The 18,688-nt window shown below is 50.7% G+C and overlaps 1 protein-coding gene across 1 annotated transcript in view; it reads left to right on the top strand.

Annotated features, from left to right (window-relative positions):
- LOC120921962 overlaps window positions 1-16,914 on the top strand; it is a 47,829-nt gene extending 30,915 nt beyond the window's left edge. Inside the window, exons 3-5 of the mRNA XM_040334475.1 lie at window positions 4,461-4,646; window positions 6,037-6,117; window positions 16,346-16,914. Of these exons, the coding sequence (XP_040190409.1) occupies window positions 4,461-4,646; window positions 6,037-6,117; window positions 16,346-16,378 (300 nt within the window). The 3' untranslated portion in view covers window positions 16,379-16,914. The remainder of the gene's footprint in view (window positions 1-4,460; window positions 4,647-6,036; window positions 6,118-16,345) is intronic.
- The last annotated feature ends 1,774 nt before the right edge of the window (window positions 16,915-18,688 follow it).

Here is an 18,688-nt window from a genome sequence, read left to right as displayed (position 1 = left end):
GGTGGAGGGAGAACAGTGGTTGGATTGGATTGGTGGAGGGAGAACAGTGGTTGTATTGGATTGGTGGATGGAGAACAGTGGTTGGATTGGGTTGGTGGAGGGAGAACAGTGGTTGGATTGGATTGGTGGAGGGAGAACAGTGGTTGTATTGGATTGGTGGATGGAGAACAGTGGTTGGATTGGGTTGGTGGAGGGAGAACAGTGGTTGGATTGGGTTGGTGGATGGGGGACAGTGGTTGGATTGGATTGGTGGAGGGAGAACAGTGGTTGGATTGGATTGGTGGAGAACAGTGTTTGGATTGGATTGGTGGATGGGGACAGTGGTTGGATTGGTGGATGGGGGCAGTGGTTGGATTGGATTGGTGGATGGAGAACAGTGGTTGGATTGTATTGGTGGAGGGAGAACAGTGGTTGGATTGGATTGGTGGATGGGGGACAGTGGTTGGGTTGGTGGATGGGGAACAGTGGTTGGACTGGTGAATGGGGAACAGTGGTTGGATTGGATTGGTGGAGGGAGAACAGTGGTTGGGTTAGATTGGTGGAGGGAGAACAGTGGTTGGATTGGATTGGTGGAGGGAGAACAGGGGTTGGATTGGATTGGTGGATGGAGAACAGGGGTTGGGTTGGATTGGTGGAGGGAGAACAATGGTTGGGTTGGATTGGTGGATGGAGAACAGTGGTTGGGTTGGTGGATGGGGGGCAGTGGTTGGATTGGATTGGTGGATGGGGGGCAGTGGTTGGATTGGATTGGTGGATGGAGAACAGTGGTTGGATTGGATTGGTGGATGGAGAACCTTGGTTGGATTGGTGAATGGGGAACAGTGGTTGGATTGGATTGGTGGATGGAGAACAGTGGTTGGATTGGTGAATGGGGAACAGTGGTTGGATTGGATTGGTGGATGGGGAACAGTGGTTGGATTGGATTGGTGGATGGAGAACAGTGGTTGGGTTGGATTGGTGGATGGAGAACAGTGGTTGGATTGGTGAATGGGGAACAGTGGTTGGATTGGATTGGTGGATGGAGAACAGTGGTTGGGTTGGATTGGTGGAGGGAGAACAGTGTTTGGATTGGGTTGGTGGAGGGAGAACAGTGGTTGGATTGGTGGATGGGGAACAGTGGTTGGATTGGATTGGTGGAGGGAGAACAGTGTTTGGATTGGATTGGTGGATGGAGAACAGTGGTTGGATTGGTGGATGGGGAACAGTGGTTGGATTGGATTGGTGGATGGGGAACAGTGGTTGGATTGGTGAATGGGGAACAGTGGTTGGATTAGATTGGTGGATGGGGAACAGTGGTTTGATTAGATTGGTGGATGGGGGGCAGTGATTGGATTGGTGGATGGGGAACAGTGGTTGGATTGATGGATGGGGAACAGTGGTTGGATTGGTGGATGGAGAACAGTGGTTGGATTGGATTGGTGGAGGGGGAACAGTGGTTGGATTGGTGGAGGGAGAACAGTGGTTGGATTGGATTGGTGGATGGAGAACAGTGGTTGGATTGGATTGGTGGATGGGGGGCAGTGGTTGGATTGGATTGGTGGATGGGGGACAGTGGTTGGATTGGTGGATGGGGGACAGTGGTTGGATTGGTGGATGGGGGGCAGTGGTTGGATTGGTGGATGGAGAACAGTGGTTGGATTAGATTGGTGGATGGAGAACAGTGGTTGGATTGGATTGGTGGAGGGAGAACAGTGGTTGGATTGGATTGGTGGATGGAGAACAGTGGTTGGATTGGATTGGTGGATGGAGAACAGTGGTTGGATTGGATTGGTGGATGGGGGGCAGTGGTTGGATTGGTGGATGGGGGGCAGTGGTTGGATTGGATTGGTGGATGGGGGGCAGTGGTTGGATTGGATTGGTGGATGGGGGGCAGTGGTTGGATTGGTGGATGGGGGGCAGTGGTTGGATTGGATTGGTGGATGGAGAACAGTGGTTGGATTGGATTGGTGGATGGGGGGCAGTGGTTGGATTGGTGGATGGGGGGCAGTGGTTGGTTACCGGGGATTTTCTCACCACACTGATTGGAAGGATTTATAATGATTCAGATTGTTGCTTTGTGTTTAGAATAAAGAGGACCAGAGTGACCTCCATGTGTACTGCGGGGTCCCATGACTTAGTGTGAGGTTCCATGGCCTGGAGGGGCTCTCACAGCTCAGTGTGGGGTTTCATGGTCTGATAGGGGCCCCGTTGCTCAGTGCAGTAACCCCCGTGGCTCTGTGCAGGGTGTCATGGTCTGATAGGGGCCCATGGTTCAGTGCAGGGGCCCCGTAGCTCAGTGTGGGGTGTCATAGTCTGATAGGGGCCCCGTAGCTCAGTGTGGGGTGTCATGGTCTGATAGGGGCCCCGTAGCTCAGTGTAGGGTGTCATGTTCTGATAGGGGCCCCATAGCTCAGTGTGGGGTGTCATGGTCTGATAGGGGCCCCGTAGCTCAGTGTAGGGTGTCATGGTCTGATAGGGGCCCCGTGGCTCATTGTGGGGTGTCATGGTCTGATAGGGGGCCCCGTGGCTCAGTGTGGGGTGTCATGGTCTGATAGGGGCCCCGTAGCTCAGTGTAGGGTGTCATGGTCTGATAGGGGCCCCGTAGCTCAGTGTAGATGGTCATGGTCTGATAGGGGCCCCGTGGCTCAGTGTAGGGTGTCATGGTCTGATAGGGGCCCGTGGTTCAGTGTGGGGTGTCATGGTCTGATAGGGGCCCCGTAGCTCAGTGTGGGGTGTCATGTTCTGATAGGGGCCCCGTAGCTCAGTGAGGGGTGTCATGTTCTGATAGGGGCCCCGTAGCTCAGTGTAGGGTGTCGTGGTCTGATAGGGGCCCCCGTAGCTCAGTGTAGGGTGTCGTGGTCTGATAGGGGCCCCGTGGCTCAGTGTAGATGGTCATGGTCTGATAGGGGCCCCGTAGCTCAGTGTAGGGTGTCATGGTCGGATAGGGGCCCCGTGGCTCAGTGTGGGGTGTCATGGTCTGATAGGGGCCCCGTAGCTCAGTGTAGGGTGTCATGGTCTGATAGGGGCCCCGTAGCTCAGTGCAGGGTGTCATGTTCTGATAGGGGCCCCGTGGCTCAGTGTGGGGTGTCATGGTCTGATAGGGGCCCCGTAGCTCAGTGCCGGGTGTCATGGTCTGATAGGGGCCCCGTGGCTCAGTGTAGGGTGTCATGGTCTGATAGGGGCCCGTAGCTCAGTGTAGGGTGTCATGGTCTGATAGGGGCCCCGTGGCTCAGTGCGGGGTGTCATGGTCTGATGGGGGCCCGTGGTTCAGTGTGGGGTGTCATGGTCGGATAGGGGCCCCGTGGCTCAGTGTAGGGTGTCATGGTCTGATGGGGGCCCGTGGTTCAGTGCAGGGGCCCCGTGGCTCAGTGTGGGGTCCCAGGATGGATCTGATTCTAATTGGACTACATAACTTTCCTGTAATTTTTGTCTGAGCTGAAGAGTTAACCCTTCGCTGTCTCTGGGGGGGGGAACTGTCACTTCTCCATATTTGGTGGTGGAGTGTCTATGGCTCGGAGTCGGTGAGGAGGGGGAGGGGAGGGGGGGGAATTCTTCTCCAAATAAGGGAAATGAGCCGTGCAACACAAATATGACTCCCCCCCTCCCCCTCCACCCCGCAGGGAGAGACTTCTCTATTCCAGGCGGCGCAGCGTACCGTTTTTTACGCTACGCCTCCGTATATTACTGGAGCTACGCTTCATTCACGAAGCATTTGCTCCGTAATTTGCGGCGGCGTTTCGTAAAAGGGGCCGGCGTAAGCGCGCGTAATTTAAATGATCCGGTAGGGGGCGTGGATCATTTAAATTGGGCGCGTTCCAGCGCCGAACGTACTGCGCATGCTCCGTTGGGAAAAATTTCCCCGACGGGCATTGCGGTAAATGACGTCGCAAGGACGTCGTTGGCTTCGAAGCGAACGTAAATGGCGTCCAGCGCCATTCACGAATGAGTTACGCAAATTTTGAAAATCGCGAAAGCGGGAACAACGTCCATACTTACCATTGGCTGCGCCTCCTAATAGCAGGAGCAGCCTTACGGCGAAAACGACGTAAAAAACGAGCGCCGGCCGTGCGTACGGTTGTGAATCGGCGTGAGTATGCAATTTGCATATTCTACGCTGACAACTACGGGTGCGCCACCTAGCGGCCAGCGTCAGAATGCACCCTAAGAGAGACTTATGCCAGTGGTCTCTTAGGCTACAGACGGCGTATCGAGCTTCCTGAATACAGAAAGTCGATACGCCGGCGCTACTTAGCGATTACGCGGCGTATCTATGGATATCTATGGATACACAGGCGTAATTGCTCGCTGAATCCACCCCAAAGTTTCTATATCCTGAGCCCATCGATGGGATCATCCCGGGAATTGTAGGCGGCGATTAGATATTTATAGACTGTGTAAGCGGGGGAGGTCCGTCTCTTCCTGTGATGATGTCACAGTGGCGGTGGGCGGAGCCGGCAATGACGGGATTTCTCTTGTTTCAGTTGAAGAAGAACCAGCAGACGTTGTTCTCCATCTTGGACTCTCTGAAGATCCCTCACGAGGAGAAGGACATCGCCGCCAACGAGGAGAACCGCAAGTGGATGAGGGAGAATGTTCCGGAAAACTTCCGGCCGGCCAGCGGGGTTCCCCTCCCCCCCCAGATCTTCTGTGATGAGCGGTACCTGGGGGTAAGACGCTCTCCTCATTCCTCTATCTGGGGGGATCGGGGGTCCAACATAAGGGCCCCCATTACCTGTATAGAGTCCAGGGATCAAAACTATGTGACCTACAACACAGAGTGCAGGGGTCAGGAGTATCCAACCTACATCACTGTATATGGGGGGGGTATATATAATATATATGGGGGGAATATATATGGGGGGGTATATATAATATATTTGGGGGGGTATAAATAATATATATATGGGGGGTATATATAATACATATGGGGGGTATATAATATATATGGTGGGGGGTATATATAATACATATGGGGGGAGGGGTATATATAATATATATGGGGGGTATATATGGGGGGAAGGGTATATATGGGGGGAAGGGTATATATGGGGGGAAGGTTTATATGGGGGAGGGGTATATATGGGGGAGGGGTATAAATGGGGGGAGGGGTATATATGAGGGGAGGGGTATATATGGGGGAGGGGTATAAATGGGGGGGAGGGGTATATATGAGGGGAGGGGTATATATGGGGGAGGGGTATATATGGGGGGAGGGGTATATATGGGGGAGGGGTATATATAATATATATGGGGGGTATATATGGGGGGAAGGGTATATATGGGGGGAAGGGTATATATGGGGGGAAGGTTTATATGGGGGAGGGGTATATATGGGGGAGGGGTATAAATGGGGGGAGGGGTATAAATGGGGGGAGGGGTATATATGAGGGGAGGGGTATATATGGGGGAGGGGTATAAATGGGGGGGAGGGGTATATATGAGGGGAGGGGTATATATGGGGGAGGGGTATATATGGGGGGAGGGGTATATATGGGGGAGGGGTATATATGAGGGGAGGGGTATATATGGGGGAGGGGTATAAATGGGGGGAGGGGTATATATGAGGGGAGGGGTATATATGGGGGAGGGGTATAAATGGGGGGGTATATATGAGGGGAGGGGTATATATGAGGGGAGGGGTATATATGGGGGGAGGGGGTATATATAATATATATGGGGGAGGGGTATATGTGGGGGGAGGGGTATATGGGGGGAGGTATATATAATATATATGGGGGGAGGGGTATATATAATATATATGGGGGAGGGGTATATGTGGGGGGAGGGGTATATGTGGGGGGGTATATATTATATATGGGGGGAGGGGTATATATGAGGGGAGGGGTATATATAATATATATGGGGGAGGGGTATATATGGGGGGAGGTATATATAATATATATGGGGGGAGGGGTATATATAATATATATGGGGGAGGGGTATATATGGGGGGAGGGGTATATATATGGGGGGAGGGGTATATAAGGGGGAGGGGTATATATATGGGGGGAGGGGCATATATCCTGCACATGTGACCTCCTCTCTCCCTCCTCTCAGGACTTTGACGCCTTCTTTGAAGCCAAGGAGAATAACAATCTGTACAGATTTCTGGGACTGACTCCGCCTCCCGGATCCAAGGTGAGGACATTCCGGGTTTTCTCACCACAGGAGCTTACAATCTATCCATTCCCCACTATATAGAAGGTGAAGATTCCTCTCCTGAGAATCTCTATGAAGCTCGGGGGGTGGGGGGGATTCAGAGGGAAGCCGGGATTGGATGATCGATGGGTTACCGATCCCGGCACTGAGGAGCGGATTATCTGTTGCTGCAACCAAACTTTGTAAGATTTATAGAAAATCCATCAGTGCCCGCCATAGTGTGCTAGGACCGCCTCCCAACACACAGGCCCCGCCCACAAACTGAGCTACAACCGGTGTGCGCGCGAAATCCTGACTCCGATCCGTGCCGCACTCCTTCACCCCTTATTGAGGTGCGAGGCCGTCCTGAAGAAGTGGACTTTGACCCGAGAAACGTGTCGGATAATTGTGTCCTATGGAAGATAATGTGTGTGATCTGTCACCGGGAGAGGGGGAGGGGAGGGGATATAATCCTTCTATAGAGATATGAGATGTTGTGTGAGCGATTCCTGGATTATTTCTCCATTATCTGGAGAGACGCTTTTATGTGTCCTACTTTATATGTTGCCGGAATATTTAGGCTCGGCTCACACTTGCGCACGTGATGGAGCGTGGGCGTCCCAGCGCATCATTGTGCATGTGATGGAGCGTGCGCGTCCAGGGCGTGTCATTGTGCATGTGATGGAGCGTGCGCGTCCCAGTGTGCCATTGTGTGTGCGCGTCCCGGCGCGTCATTGTGCATGCGATGGAGCGTGCGTGTCCCAGTGTGCCATTGTGCATGTGCGTCCCGGCGGGTCATTGTGCATGCGATGGAGCGTGTGCGTCCCGGTGCGTCATTGTGCATGCGATGGAGCGTGCGCGTCCCGGCGCGTCATTGTGCATGCGATGGAGCGTGTGCGTCCCGGTGCGTCATTGTGCATGTGATGGAGCGTGCGCGTCCTGGCGCGTCATTGTGCATGTGATGGAGCGTGCGTGTCCCAGTGTGCCATTGTGCATGTGCGTCCCGGCGCGTCATTGTGCATGTGATGGAGCGTGCGTGTCCCAGTGTGCCATTGTGCATGTGCGTCCCGGCGCGTCATTGTGCATGTGATGGAGCGTGCGCGTCCCGGTGCGTCATTGTGCATGTGATGGAGCGTGCGCGTCCCGGCGCGTCATTGTGCATGCGATGGAGCGTGCGTGTCCCAGTGTGCATGTGCGTCCCGGCGCGTCATTGTGCATGCGATGGAGCGTGCGTGTCCCAGTGTGCATGTGCGTCCCGGCGCGTCATTGTGCATGCGATGGAGCGTGTGCGTCCCGGTGCGTCATTGTGCATGTGATGGAGCGTGTGCGTCCCGGTGCGTCATTGTGCATGTGATGGAGCGTTCGCGTCCCGGCGCGTCATTGTGCATGCGATGGAGCGTGTGCGTCCCGGTGCGTCATTGTGCATGCGATGGAGCGTGTGCGTCCCGGTGCGTCATTGTGCATGCGATGGAGCGTGCGTGTCCCAGTGTGCATGTGCGTCCCGGCGCGTCATTGTGCATGTGATAGAGCGTGCGTGTCCCCGCGCGTCATTGTGCATGTGCGTCCCGGCGCGTCATTGTGCATGTGATGGAGCGTGCGCGTCCCGGCGCGTCATTGTGCATGCGATGGAGCGTGTGCGTCCCGGTGCGTCATTGTGCATGTGATGGAGCGTGCGCGTCCCGGCGCGTCATTGTGCATGTGATGGAGCGTGCGCGTCCCGGCGCGTCATTGTGCATGCGATGGAGCGTGTGCGTCCCGGTGCGTCATTGTGCATGTGATGGAGCGTGCGCGTCCCGGCGCGTCATTGTGCATGCGATGGAGCGTGTGCGTCCCGGTGCGTCATTGTGCATGCGATGGAGCGTGCGCGTCCCGGCGCATCATTGTGCATGCGATGGAGCGTGTGCGTCCCGGTGCGTCATTGTGCATGTGATGGAGCGTGCGCGTCCCGGCGCGTCATTGTGCATGCGATGGAGCGTGCGCGTCCCGGCGTGTCATTGTGCATGCGATGGAGCGTGCGCGTCCCGGCCCGTCATTGTGCATGTGATGGAGCGTGCGCGTCCCGGCGTGTCATTGTGCATGCGATGGAGCGTGCGCGTCCCGGCCCGTCATTGTGCATGTGATGGAGCGTGCGCGTCCCGGCGTGTCATTGTGCATGCGATGGAGCGTGCGCGTCCCGGCCCGTCATTGTGCATGTGATGGAGCGTGCGCGTCCCGGCGTGTCATTGTGCATGCGATGGAGCGTGCGCGTCCCGGCCCGTCATTGTGCATGTGATGGAGCGTGCGCGTCCCGGCGTGTCATTGTGCATGCGATGGAGCGTTCCTGACCCGCACCAGTGTGATCTCGCCCGTGATGCCGCTTGGGTCTCTCCCATAGAATACGAAGGATTGTGCCGGTGACTTGTCCTGAATGTTCCCCTATGGGGGAAGTTCCTCCACTGACTGCGCAGGAGCAAGCTTCCCGACGGAAATCCCCGAACCTCGCCCGGCATCCAGGCTCATTCTTTAACATTCCCGTGGATTGGAGGATGTTAAAAAAAGAGCCAGGAGGCCGAGCGAGCGAAGCGAGCCATCCGAGCGCAGCGAGGACGTGAGGCCGACTGGCCACTTACCTCACAATCCACGTCGCCCTGGATGCCGGCCGCCGTTCCGTCAGCAAGTTTGCACCTGCGCAGTGCTTGAAGGAACTTTCCCGATGGCTGGAACCATCTCAGCGCATCAGTTCGCGCATGCGCTGGAACTTCCATGATACATGGAACCAGCACGTCAGATCACCGGGGGGGGGGGATGGGAGGTCCAGACTTCCTGTGGATCCAGAGGGAGGGGTAAGCTCCGCCCATCTTCGGATCTATGACATGCCGGTCTCTATAAATGCCCCCCCCCCAGTCATGTGATCATCTTGTAGGAAGGTCTCGGGGTGATAAGTGACCCAATGAAAGCCGCCATTGTGTGACTTCTAATAAAGCCGGGTGTGTGCGTCTGAAATCACGATAATCGCAGATCTGGGCGTATCCAGACCTCAGAGTGCCAAGATGGCAGAATATCAGAAAGCTTATCGCCCCCCCCAGGGCCACACCCACCTTTGTATGTCCGATCCCCGGGGAGGGGAGAAATGGCCGCGATCGGTCTGATGAAACGATCGGAGGGATGACGAGTTTGAGGGTCACTAATGAGGACAGGTGTGCGCAACAGAGCTGCAGTGCTGAGAAATGTTAAAAGAGATAAATATTATAAGGACATAAATGCACAAATAATAAAATCACAAACAGCGCTGATGGTGACAGTTCTGGTGTAGATGCCCAAAGCACCACGTCTACACTTCAATGAGGCATGAAGAAAATCAGTATGGTAGAAGCAAAGGGTCCAAAAAGAGTGTGGTCCAATTTAGGAAAGAACAGATATGCCTTGTTTCCACTGCACGGAACGGTTCGGGTCAGTAAGAATGGAGCGGTTTAGAATGGACCGGTCTATTCTCGTGAGCGTTTCCACTGCAAATCGGACCGTCGGGGACCATTCAGGATTTAGAAAAAATGCCTAGCACGTCCACCAATCAGTGGAATGTATTGCATCTCCTCCCCTAATGGAACCGTTCCATTTCCTATGGCCCCACATCTGAAGCAGGACCCAGAATGGTCCGGTACGGTTCGGTTTAATGGCACACTTTCGTAGTGGAAACACCCAAAATAGCGTACCGAACCGAACCGTACCGAACCGATCCGCTCAGTGGAAACGAGGCATTAGTAAGCGCCTTCCACCCGAACTCCTCAAGAGACACCACGTGGGACACAATAAGCCCCCTCTGGGGTACGCACTCACCAAACAGTAAATAATACAGGGCGATGTATGTGTAACTCCAGACTGATAATGAACCTTCATGCAGGGGGATCAAACACGTCTGTGTGGGAACTCCCAATCAAACCAGGAAACAAGACAAAAGAAATGCCATAGCATAATTCCGTTTTTTAATGGATAAAAAGTAGCCCACAGATGATTTGGGCTGTGGTTTATTTATCATTTCGCAATATGTCAAATATAGCTGTAATGGGACTACTGTTTATTATTGAGTTACCCAGATCTTGTAAACTGTTTCTGCTAATGCATATTTTATTCTTTATTAACCACTTCCAGACCTTAGGTGTTTTTCACATTCGGTGTTTGCAAGACTAAAACAGTTTTTTCTGCTAGAAAATTACTTAAAACCCCCAAACATTATATATATTTTTTTTTCTAACACCCTAGAGAATAAAATAGTGGTCATTCCAATTCTTTTTGTCACACCGTATTTGCGCAGCGGTCTTACAAGCGCACTTTTTTTGGAAAAAATTCACTTTTTTGAATTAAAAAATAAGACAACGATAAATTTGGCCCAATTTTTTTATATATTTTGAAAGATAATGTTATGCCGAGTAAAATGATGCCCAACATGTCACGCTTAACCACTTCCTTACTGGGCACTTAAACCCCTTCCTGACCAGAGGACTTTTTGCGATTCGGCACTGCGTCGCTTTAACTGACAATTGCGCGGTCGTGAGACGTGGCTCGAAAACAAAATTAACGTCCTTTTTTCCCCACAAATAGAGCTTTCTTTTGGTGGTATTTGATCACCTCTGCGGTTTTTATTTTTTGCGCTATAAACAAAAATAGAGCGACAATTTTGAAAAAAAAAAAATATTTTTACTTGTTGCTATAATAAATAGCTCAATTTTTTTTTTTTTACGTTTTTTTTTTATCCTCAGTCTAGGCCGATACGTATTCTACATATTTTTAGTAAAAAAAAAAAAAAAAAAATCGCAATAAGCGACTGGTTTGCGCAAAAGTTATAGCGCCTACAAAATAAGGGACAGAATTATTATTATTATTTTTTTTTTTTTACTAGAAATGGCGGCGATCTGCGATTTTTATTGGGACTGCGACGTTATGGCGGACACATCGGACACTTTTGACACATTTTTGGCGCCATTCACATTTATACTGCAATCAGTGCTATAAATAAGCACTAATTACTGTATAAATGTGACTGGCAGGGAAGGGGTTAACACTAGGGGGTGAGGAAGGGGTTAAATGTGTATCCTAATTAGTGTTCTAACTGTGTGGGGAAGGGGGGTGACTGGGGGAGGGGACCGATCTGTGTCTCTATGTACAAGAGACACAGATCCGTCTCCTCTCTCCCCTGACAGCACCGCTGTCTGCTAGAGCCGGGAATGAGAGATGATCTCATATGTAAACATATGAGATCATCTCTCATTGGCCGCACAGATCGCCTAGGAAACGGCCGCTCCGATTGGCCGTTCACGGCGATCTGTGACTGGCTGTGTCCAAGGGACACGGCCAGCACAGCAGTTCCCCGCTGCGCGCTCGGGAGCGCGCGCGGGGAACGCGAAAAGGGGCGGCCGTAAAAACACGGCCTCCCAGAGAAGTAGAGCCACCCGGCGGCTGTATATAGTCGTACGGCCGTCGGGAAGTGGTTAAAAATTGCGCCCGCTCGTGGCATGGCGTCAAACTTTTACCCTTAAAAATCTCGATAGGCGATGTTTAAAAAATTCTAGAGGTTGCATTTTTTGAGCTACAGAGTAGCTCTAGGGCTATAATTATTGCTCTCGCTCTAACGATCGCGGCGATACCTCACTTGTGTGATTTGAACACCGTTTTCATATGCGGGCGCTACTCGCGTATGCGTTTGCTTCTGCGCGCGAGCTCGTCGGGACGGGGCGCTTTAAAAAAATTTTTTTTTGTTTTCTTATTTATTTTTATTTATTTTATTATTTTTTACGCTGAAAAAATAAATAAATAATAATTTGATCACTTTTATTCCTATTACAAGGAATGTAAACATCCCTTGTAGTAGAAAAAAGCATGACAGGTCCTCTTAAATATGAGATCTGGGGTCAAAAAGACCTCAGATCTCATATTTGGGCTTAAATGCAAAAAATAAAAAATAAATAAAAAAATGTCATTTTTTCAAATGACCAAAAAAAAAAATTTGTCTCTTTAAGAGGCTGGGCGGGACTGACGTTTTGACGTCACTTCCGCCCAGCCGAGCTATGGGGACGGGCGAAGGAGATTTTTCCTTCAGTCTCGTCCCCGCTCAGCTGCCGACAGCATCCGATCGCCTCCGCCGCTACCGACGGCTCCGGTAAGCCGTCGGTAGCGGCGATCTCGCGGTGAATCCGCCGCGGAGACCGCCATTATCGGATTCCAGACTGCGCACACTAAAAATGGATACCTCGGTTGTGACAGCAGCTGCTGCCGTTACAGAGATATCCATCTTTAAAAACAGGACGTACATCGTCGTGCGCAGGTCTGGAAGTGGTTAATGCATACTTTTTAAGTATATATATAGATGTGGGGCCAGATTCACAAAGAGATACTCCGGTGTATTATCTCCTGATATCTACAGATCCCCCATCGTATCTCTGACTTACACTGGTCCTATCTATGCGCCTGGTTCATGGAATCAGTTACGCATAGATAGGGCTAAGATCTGACTGTGTTACACTGTCGGATCTTATTTTCCAATTTAAAAATGGCGCCGGGGGCGTTCCCGCTGATTTACACTGAATAATATGTAAATCAGCGAGATACGCAAATTCACGAACGTACGCGGACCCGACGCTGTGTTCTTACGTCGTTTCCGTAGCGCGGTACCCGTCGTATACTTACCCTTTCTAAAAGCAGGCGCAGCCAATGTTAAGTATGGCCGTCGTTCCCGCGTCGAATTTGAATTTTTTTACGTCGTTTCCGTAAGTCGTTCTCGAATACGGAACTACGTAGTTTACGTACGCGTCGCAACCACTGACGTCCTAGCGACGTCAGTGGGAGCAATGCACGCCGGGAAATTTCGCGGACGGCGCCTGCACATTTAAATCGGCGCGGGGACGCGCCTGATTTAAATATGACACTCCCCTAGCCGCGGAATTTGAATTCCGCCAGGGGATTTACGATCCGCCGCCGCAAGTTTGGAGGGAAGTGGTTTGTGAATTACCCACTTGCCTCGCAAACTTGCGGGAGCGGATCTTAATTCACGTAGATCGAGCGGATCTATAGATCCACTGCGCTACGTGAATCTGGCCCCTGATGTGTATCTGATATGCATACGTAATGAATTTTTATTCAATTAATTTTATGATGAAGTTATATAGTTTTTATATTATATTGTATGATGAAGTTATATAGTTTTTATATTATATTGTATGATGAAGTTATATAGTTTTTAGATTATATTGTATGATGAAGTTATATAGTTTTTATATTATATTGTATGATGAAGTTATATAGTTTTTATATTATATTGTATGATGAAGTTATATAGTTTTTAGATTATATTGTATGTGGCTACATGTTATTAGGTCTTTTACTTTTGTCATTATTGTAATGTTCCTGAGTCACATTGTGGTGTTCGCAATGATTTTGCAGCTCACCGTTATGTTTAGCTGCATTTCTATTTCCGTACGTCCCCTGACATTTTGCGTGTTGCCGTCGTGTGCGGCCGTGGTATGCGTCACTATGGGACGTATGATGTATGGGGCTATCTCCCATCCGTCCCTATACGCCGTTGTTTACGAGCAGGTGGGCGGGATAAGTGCCTTTACCCGCCCGCCTCTCTGCGGCGATTGGAGCGTCTTTGAGAAGCCAGCATATTTAAGATTGGTGGATAGCGTCGTGAGGCCACGCCCTCTGTCGAAGCCCTATGACGAAACGCGTCAGGGCGTGGCTTCTCACGACGCTCAGGAAGTGACGTTTGCGCTCCACCAGAGCCTCGGCTGGAACCGGAAGTTGCTAGTCTCCATGAGACTGAACCAGGACCAGTGCGACGCTTCTCCTATCATTGAGGAGTTGGTGATTATGCGCTTTTAATTTATATACACTGTACGTTTAATGTTTGAAGGGGTTTTTGCATCTGTGGGCTACTTTTTATCCATTAACCCTTTCACGCCGACGGATCGCATATATGCGTCCTCGGCTTTCAGGGGTTATACCGGGATGATGCCTGCAGCCGCAGGCATCATCCCGGTACCGTTGTTTAGAGCGGGCGATCGGCTTTCCAAACATAACAACCGATGTGGCTAAAAGCCGCTCGGTTGTTATGCCGGAGGAGTGGGAGGGGACATCCCCCCCCTCCCGCCGCCTCTCGCCGCTCTGACCGGGCCTCCCGTCCCACCGGGAGACCCGATCCACGATCCGGCGCCTCCAGCGTCTCGGCGAGCTCTGAAACAAAGCCGTAAACGGCTTTGATTCAGTGTCCGCATTGAAACCACGGAAGCGGCGTCATGACGTCACTTCCGGGTTTCTCAGATGACAATGGCGCCGGATTTAAAAAAGTACACAGTATTCAGAATCGCCGTTTTCGGCGATCTGAATACTTTAAAGTGCAAAGGAGGGCTCGGAGGTCTTTTAGACCCCCGATCCCTCCATAAAGAGTACCTGTCACCACCTATTGCTGTCACAAGGGATGTTTACATTCCTTGTGACAGCAATAAAAGTGATCAAAATGTAAAAAAAAATATTTAATATTAGAAAAACTAAATAAATAAATAAGAAAACAAAAAAATGTTTTTTTAAAGCGCCCCCCTTCCCGCGAGCTTGCGCAGCAAAGAAAGCGCATACGGAAGTCGCGCCCGCATATGAAAACGGTGTTCAAATAACACATGTGAGGTATCGCCGCGATCGTCAGAGCGAGAGCAATAATTATAGCACTAGGCCTACTCTGTAACTCTAACCTGGTAACCGTAAAAAAAGATTAAAGCATCGCCTATGGAGATTTTTAGTTACCGTAGTTTGTCGCCATTCCACGAGTGCGTGCAATTATAAAGCGTGTCATGCTTGGTATCTATTTACTCGGCATAACATCATCTTTCACATTATGCAAAAAAATTGGGCTGATTTTACTTTTTCATTTTTTTAAAATTCATGAAAGTAAATTTTTCCCAAAAAGTTGTGTTTAAAACACCGCCGCACAAATACCGTATGACATAAACTATTGCAACAATCGCCATTTTATTCTCTAGATTCTCTGTTAAAAATATATATATAATGTTTGGGGGTTCTAAGTAATTTTCTAGCCAAAAATATGGATTTTAACTTGTAAACACCAAATGTCATTAATAGGCTTAGGCATGAAAGGGTTAAAAAACGGAATTATGCTCTGGCATTTCTTTTGTCTTTTTTCCTGGTTTGATTGGAGTTCCCACACAGACGTGTTTGATCCCCCTGCATGAAGGTTCATTATCAGTCTGGAGTTACACATACATCGCCCTGTATTATTGACTATTTGGTGAGTGCGTACCCCAGAGGGGGCTTATTGTGTCCCACGTGGTGACACATACATCGCCCTGTATTATTGACTATTTGGTGAGTGCGTACCCCAGAGGGGGCTTATTGTGTCCCACGTGGTGACACATACATCGCCCTGTATTATTGACTATTTGGTGAGTGCGTACCCCAGAGGGGGCTTATTGTGTCCCACGTGGTGACACATACATCGCCCTGTATTATTGACTATTTGGTGAGTGCGTACCCCAGAGGGGGCTTATTGTGTCCCACGTGGTGACACATACATCGCCCTGTATTATTGACTATTTGGTGAGTGCGTACCCCAGAGGGGGCTTATTGTGTCCCACGTGGTGTCTCTTGAGGAGTTCGGGTGGAAGGCGCTTACTATCTGTTCTTTCCTAAATTGGACCCTTTGCTTCTACCTCACTGATTTCCTTCATGTCTTATTGAAGTGTAGACGTGGTGCTTTGGGCATCTACACCAGAACTATCACCATCAGCGCTGTTTGTGATTTTATTATTTGTGCATTTATGTCCTTATAATATTTATCTCTTTTAATATGTCTCCATTTTTTTTAACGGCTGCTCTCATCACCGTATGATACAGATCCTCTGTCATCTGCGGTCATCTGTTATTGGGTTATTGTAATAGTGTATATCCAGTGTTGGCGCTGGGAGGTGTGTTGTAGGCCTGTAATACACTTTTTGTTTTCTAGTGCTGAGAAATGACCAGAAGATGGCAGCGCAGAGCAGAATACACCCACCCCATAGATATGAATGTATTAGATTGTAAGCTCTCGGGATCAGGGCTCTCTGACTCCTCCTCCTTCCTGTCACCACCAAATATCCTGAATATTAATAATTTCATGTTGTATCTCTTTTTATTTTTGCTCCTCCCAGAAATAAATCCATGGCCCCGCCTCTTTCTGATTGCATTTTTCTCTCTCTCTCTCCTTTTGCAGGAAGCCGAAGCTCTGGCCAACCAAGAAGCGTGAATCCCCCCTCCCCTCCCCCGCACCGACCGCCCCCCCAACCCCCGACCAGAACCTTCAATGCTTTCCAGAACCTCCCGATAAAACCCAAACCCCTCCGCACCTAAACCCCTAACCTGCAGCCAGGAGCTCCGCCCCTGCGCGATGCGTCCCGCACGCCCGCCCGCCGCTAAATCCCTCTTGTTGTAGAAGACACGTCTGTGCCAAATGTGATGGAAGATCGATCGCTGTGATCTGATCCTCGTAGGAGGTTCTGATGGATGAAGGCGGAGTCCTGTACTGTCTGCGGATCGCGCTGTCACCGAAATCCGACCAACATTGTGCATGATGAGGAAGATCTCACCACCGATCATGGAGGAAACATTACCATCGAGGAGATCGATACATTGTCACCGATCTGATCGATCGGATACATTGCGGTACATTGTCAGTGATCTGATCGATCGGATACATTCCGGTACGGTGTCAGTGATCTGATCGATCGGATACATTCCGGTACATTGTCAGTGATCTGATCGATCGGATACATTCCGGTACATTGTCAGTGATCTGATCGATCGGATACATTTTGGTGGCCCCGGTTCTGGTGGGCTCCTCCATGAAAAGGGCCCCGCTGGTCTCCAGAGGAGTGAATGACGATCGACGAGTCCTTGGGGGAGGGGATGGTGGAAGAGATTTCGGGGTTCTCTGTGATTTTTGGGGGGTGCAGCCCCCATCTGCCCCCCCCCCCCCCCATGTATATGTGCCTTTCGGACCACGATCCGCCCCCGAAGGGACACAGGCCACGCCCTCCAGGACCCGGATCCTCACAGAGATGAATGATTGAGATCTGTAAGGTTCTCTCCTGGGCTGGAGCTGTGATCCTCAGGGGCGGGGACAAACTCCTCCTCCTGCAGATTGAGGGAGGGGCGAAGACCTCAGTGCCACGTATAGTTTTTTTGCACAAATCTGTTATTTTTATGTTTAGAATGAAGGGTCCCTGCCTGTAGAGGGCGCTGTGAGGGTGACAGGTGCTCTTCCCCTACATGTGGGGGGTGTTTAGGATTAGAACACAAAGATGGCCGCGCCCCCCACGCTCACAGTTGGTACTGCAGGAAAGGGGCGGGCCGACATCCATACAAATGGTGGGGACTGATTGGTGGAGGACATGGAGGGATCTCTTCTTCTCTGTGCTCTCCATTGGGGACAACTGACCTCTGATATGACCCCAGTGGCTGTGATTGGCTCAGGAGATATGTGGGGGGTGGGGTCTGGTTACATTTCATAGATCGGGGGCGGGTCGGAGACTTTATTTTTATTACAATGAATCTTTATTGCCAAACATTCCAATCATTTTATTGATCTTCGCTGAGATCGAACGTCTAATATATTGTATCATTGTAACGGAATAATGTCTCCCCTCCAATCAGCACAGGTTTCCTGAGGAGCTGGTGGGTGGGGTTATGTGACATGGGGGGCGAGGTCTTACTCTCAGGGTGTAGGTTGGTGGGTGTGGTCACGTTACATGAAGGAGGAGGCTTTTTACCTGGGTAAAGTTTGGTGGGTGTGGTCACGTGACATAGGGGTATTTTTTCCTGGGTATAGATTGGCGGGCGTGGTCACATGTGATATGAAGGAGGGGCTTATTACCTGGTTCAAGGTTGGCGGGCGTGGTCCCATGACATGAAGGATGGGGCTTATTTCCTGGGTAAAGATTGGGGTGTGGTCACATGACATGAAGGAGGGGTTTACTTTCTGGGTAAAGGTTGGCGGGCGTGGTCACGTGATATGAAGGAGGGGCTTATTGTCTGGGTAAAGGTTGGTGGGCGTGGTCAGGTGACATAAAGGAGGGGCTTATTACCTGGTTCAAGGTTGGCGGGCGTGGTCCCATGACATGAAGGATGGGGCTTAATTCCTGGGTAAAGATTGGGGTGTGGTCACATGACATGAAGGAGGGGCTTACTTTCTGGGTAAAGGTTGGCGGGCGTGGTCAGGTGACATGAAGGAGGGGCTTATTTCCTGGGTAAAGGTTGGCGGGCGTGGTCACGTCACATGAAGGAGAGGCTTATTTCCAGGGTATCGGTTGGGGGAGTGGTCACGTGACATGTGGGAGGGGTCTTACTTTCTGGGTAAAGGTTGGGGGCGTGGTCACGTGACATGTGGGAGGGGTCTTATGTTCTGGGTATAGGGTAATTGAAGGAGGGGTTGGGAAGGTAGCCCCCCAATAATTATGGGATGGAGGGGGAGTTTATATTTTTGATGTGTTTTTATCTCTGTATTGGATGTTGCCCCGCCCACGTATCTCCACAATGTATTACAGGGTCTGCCGGGACG

Source organism: Rana temporaria, assembly GCF_905171775.1.
Source record: "Rana temporaria chromosome 9 unlocalized genomic scaffold, aRanTem1.1 chr9z, whole genome shotgun sequence".
In the NCBI taxonomy this organism is placed as follows: Eukaryota; Metazoa; Chordata; class Amphibia; order Anura; family Ranidae; genus Rana; species Rana temporaria.
Note: the sequence above shows the minus strand (reverse complement) of the source record. Positions and strands in the feature narration are given on the sequence as shown.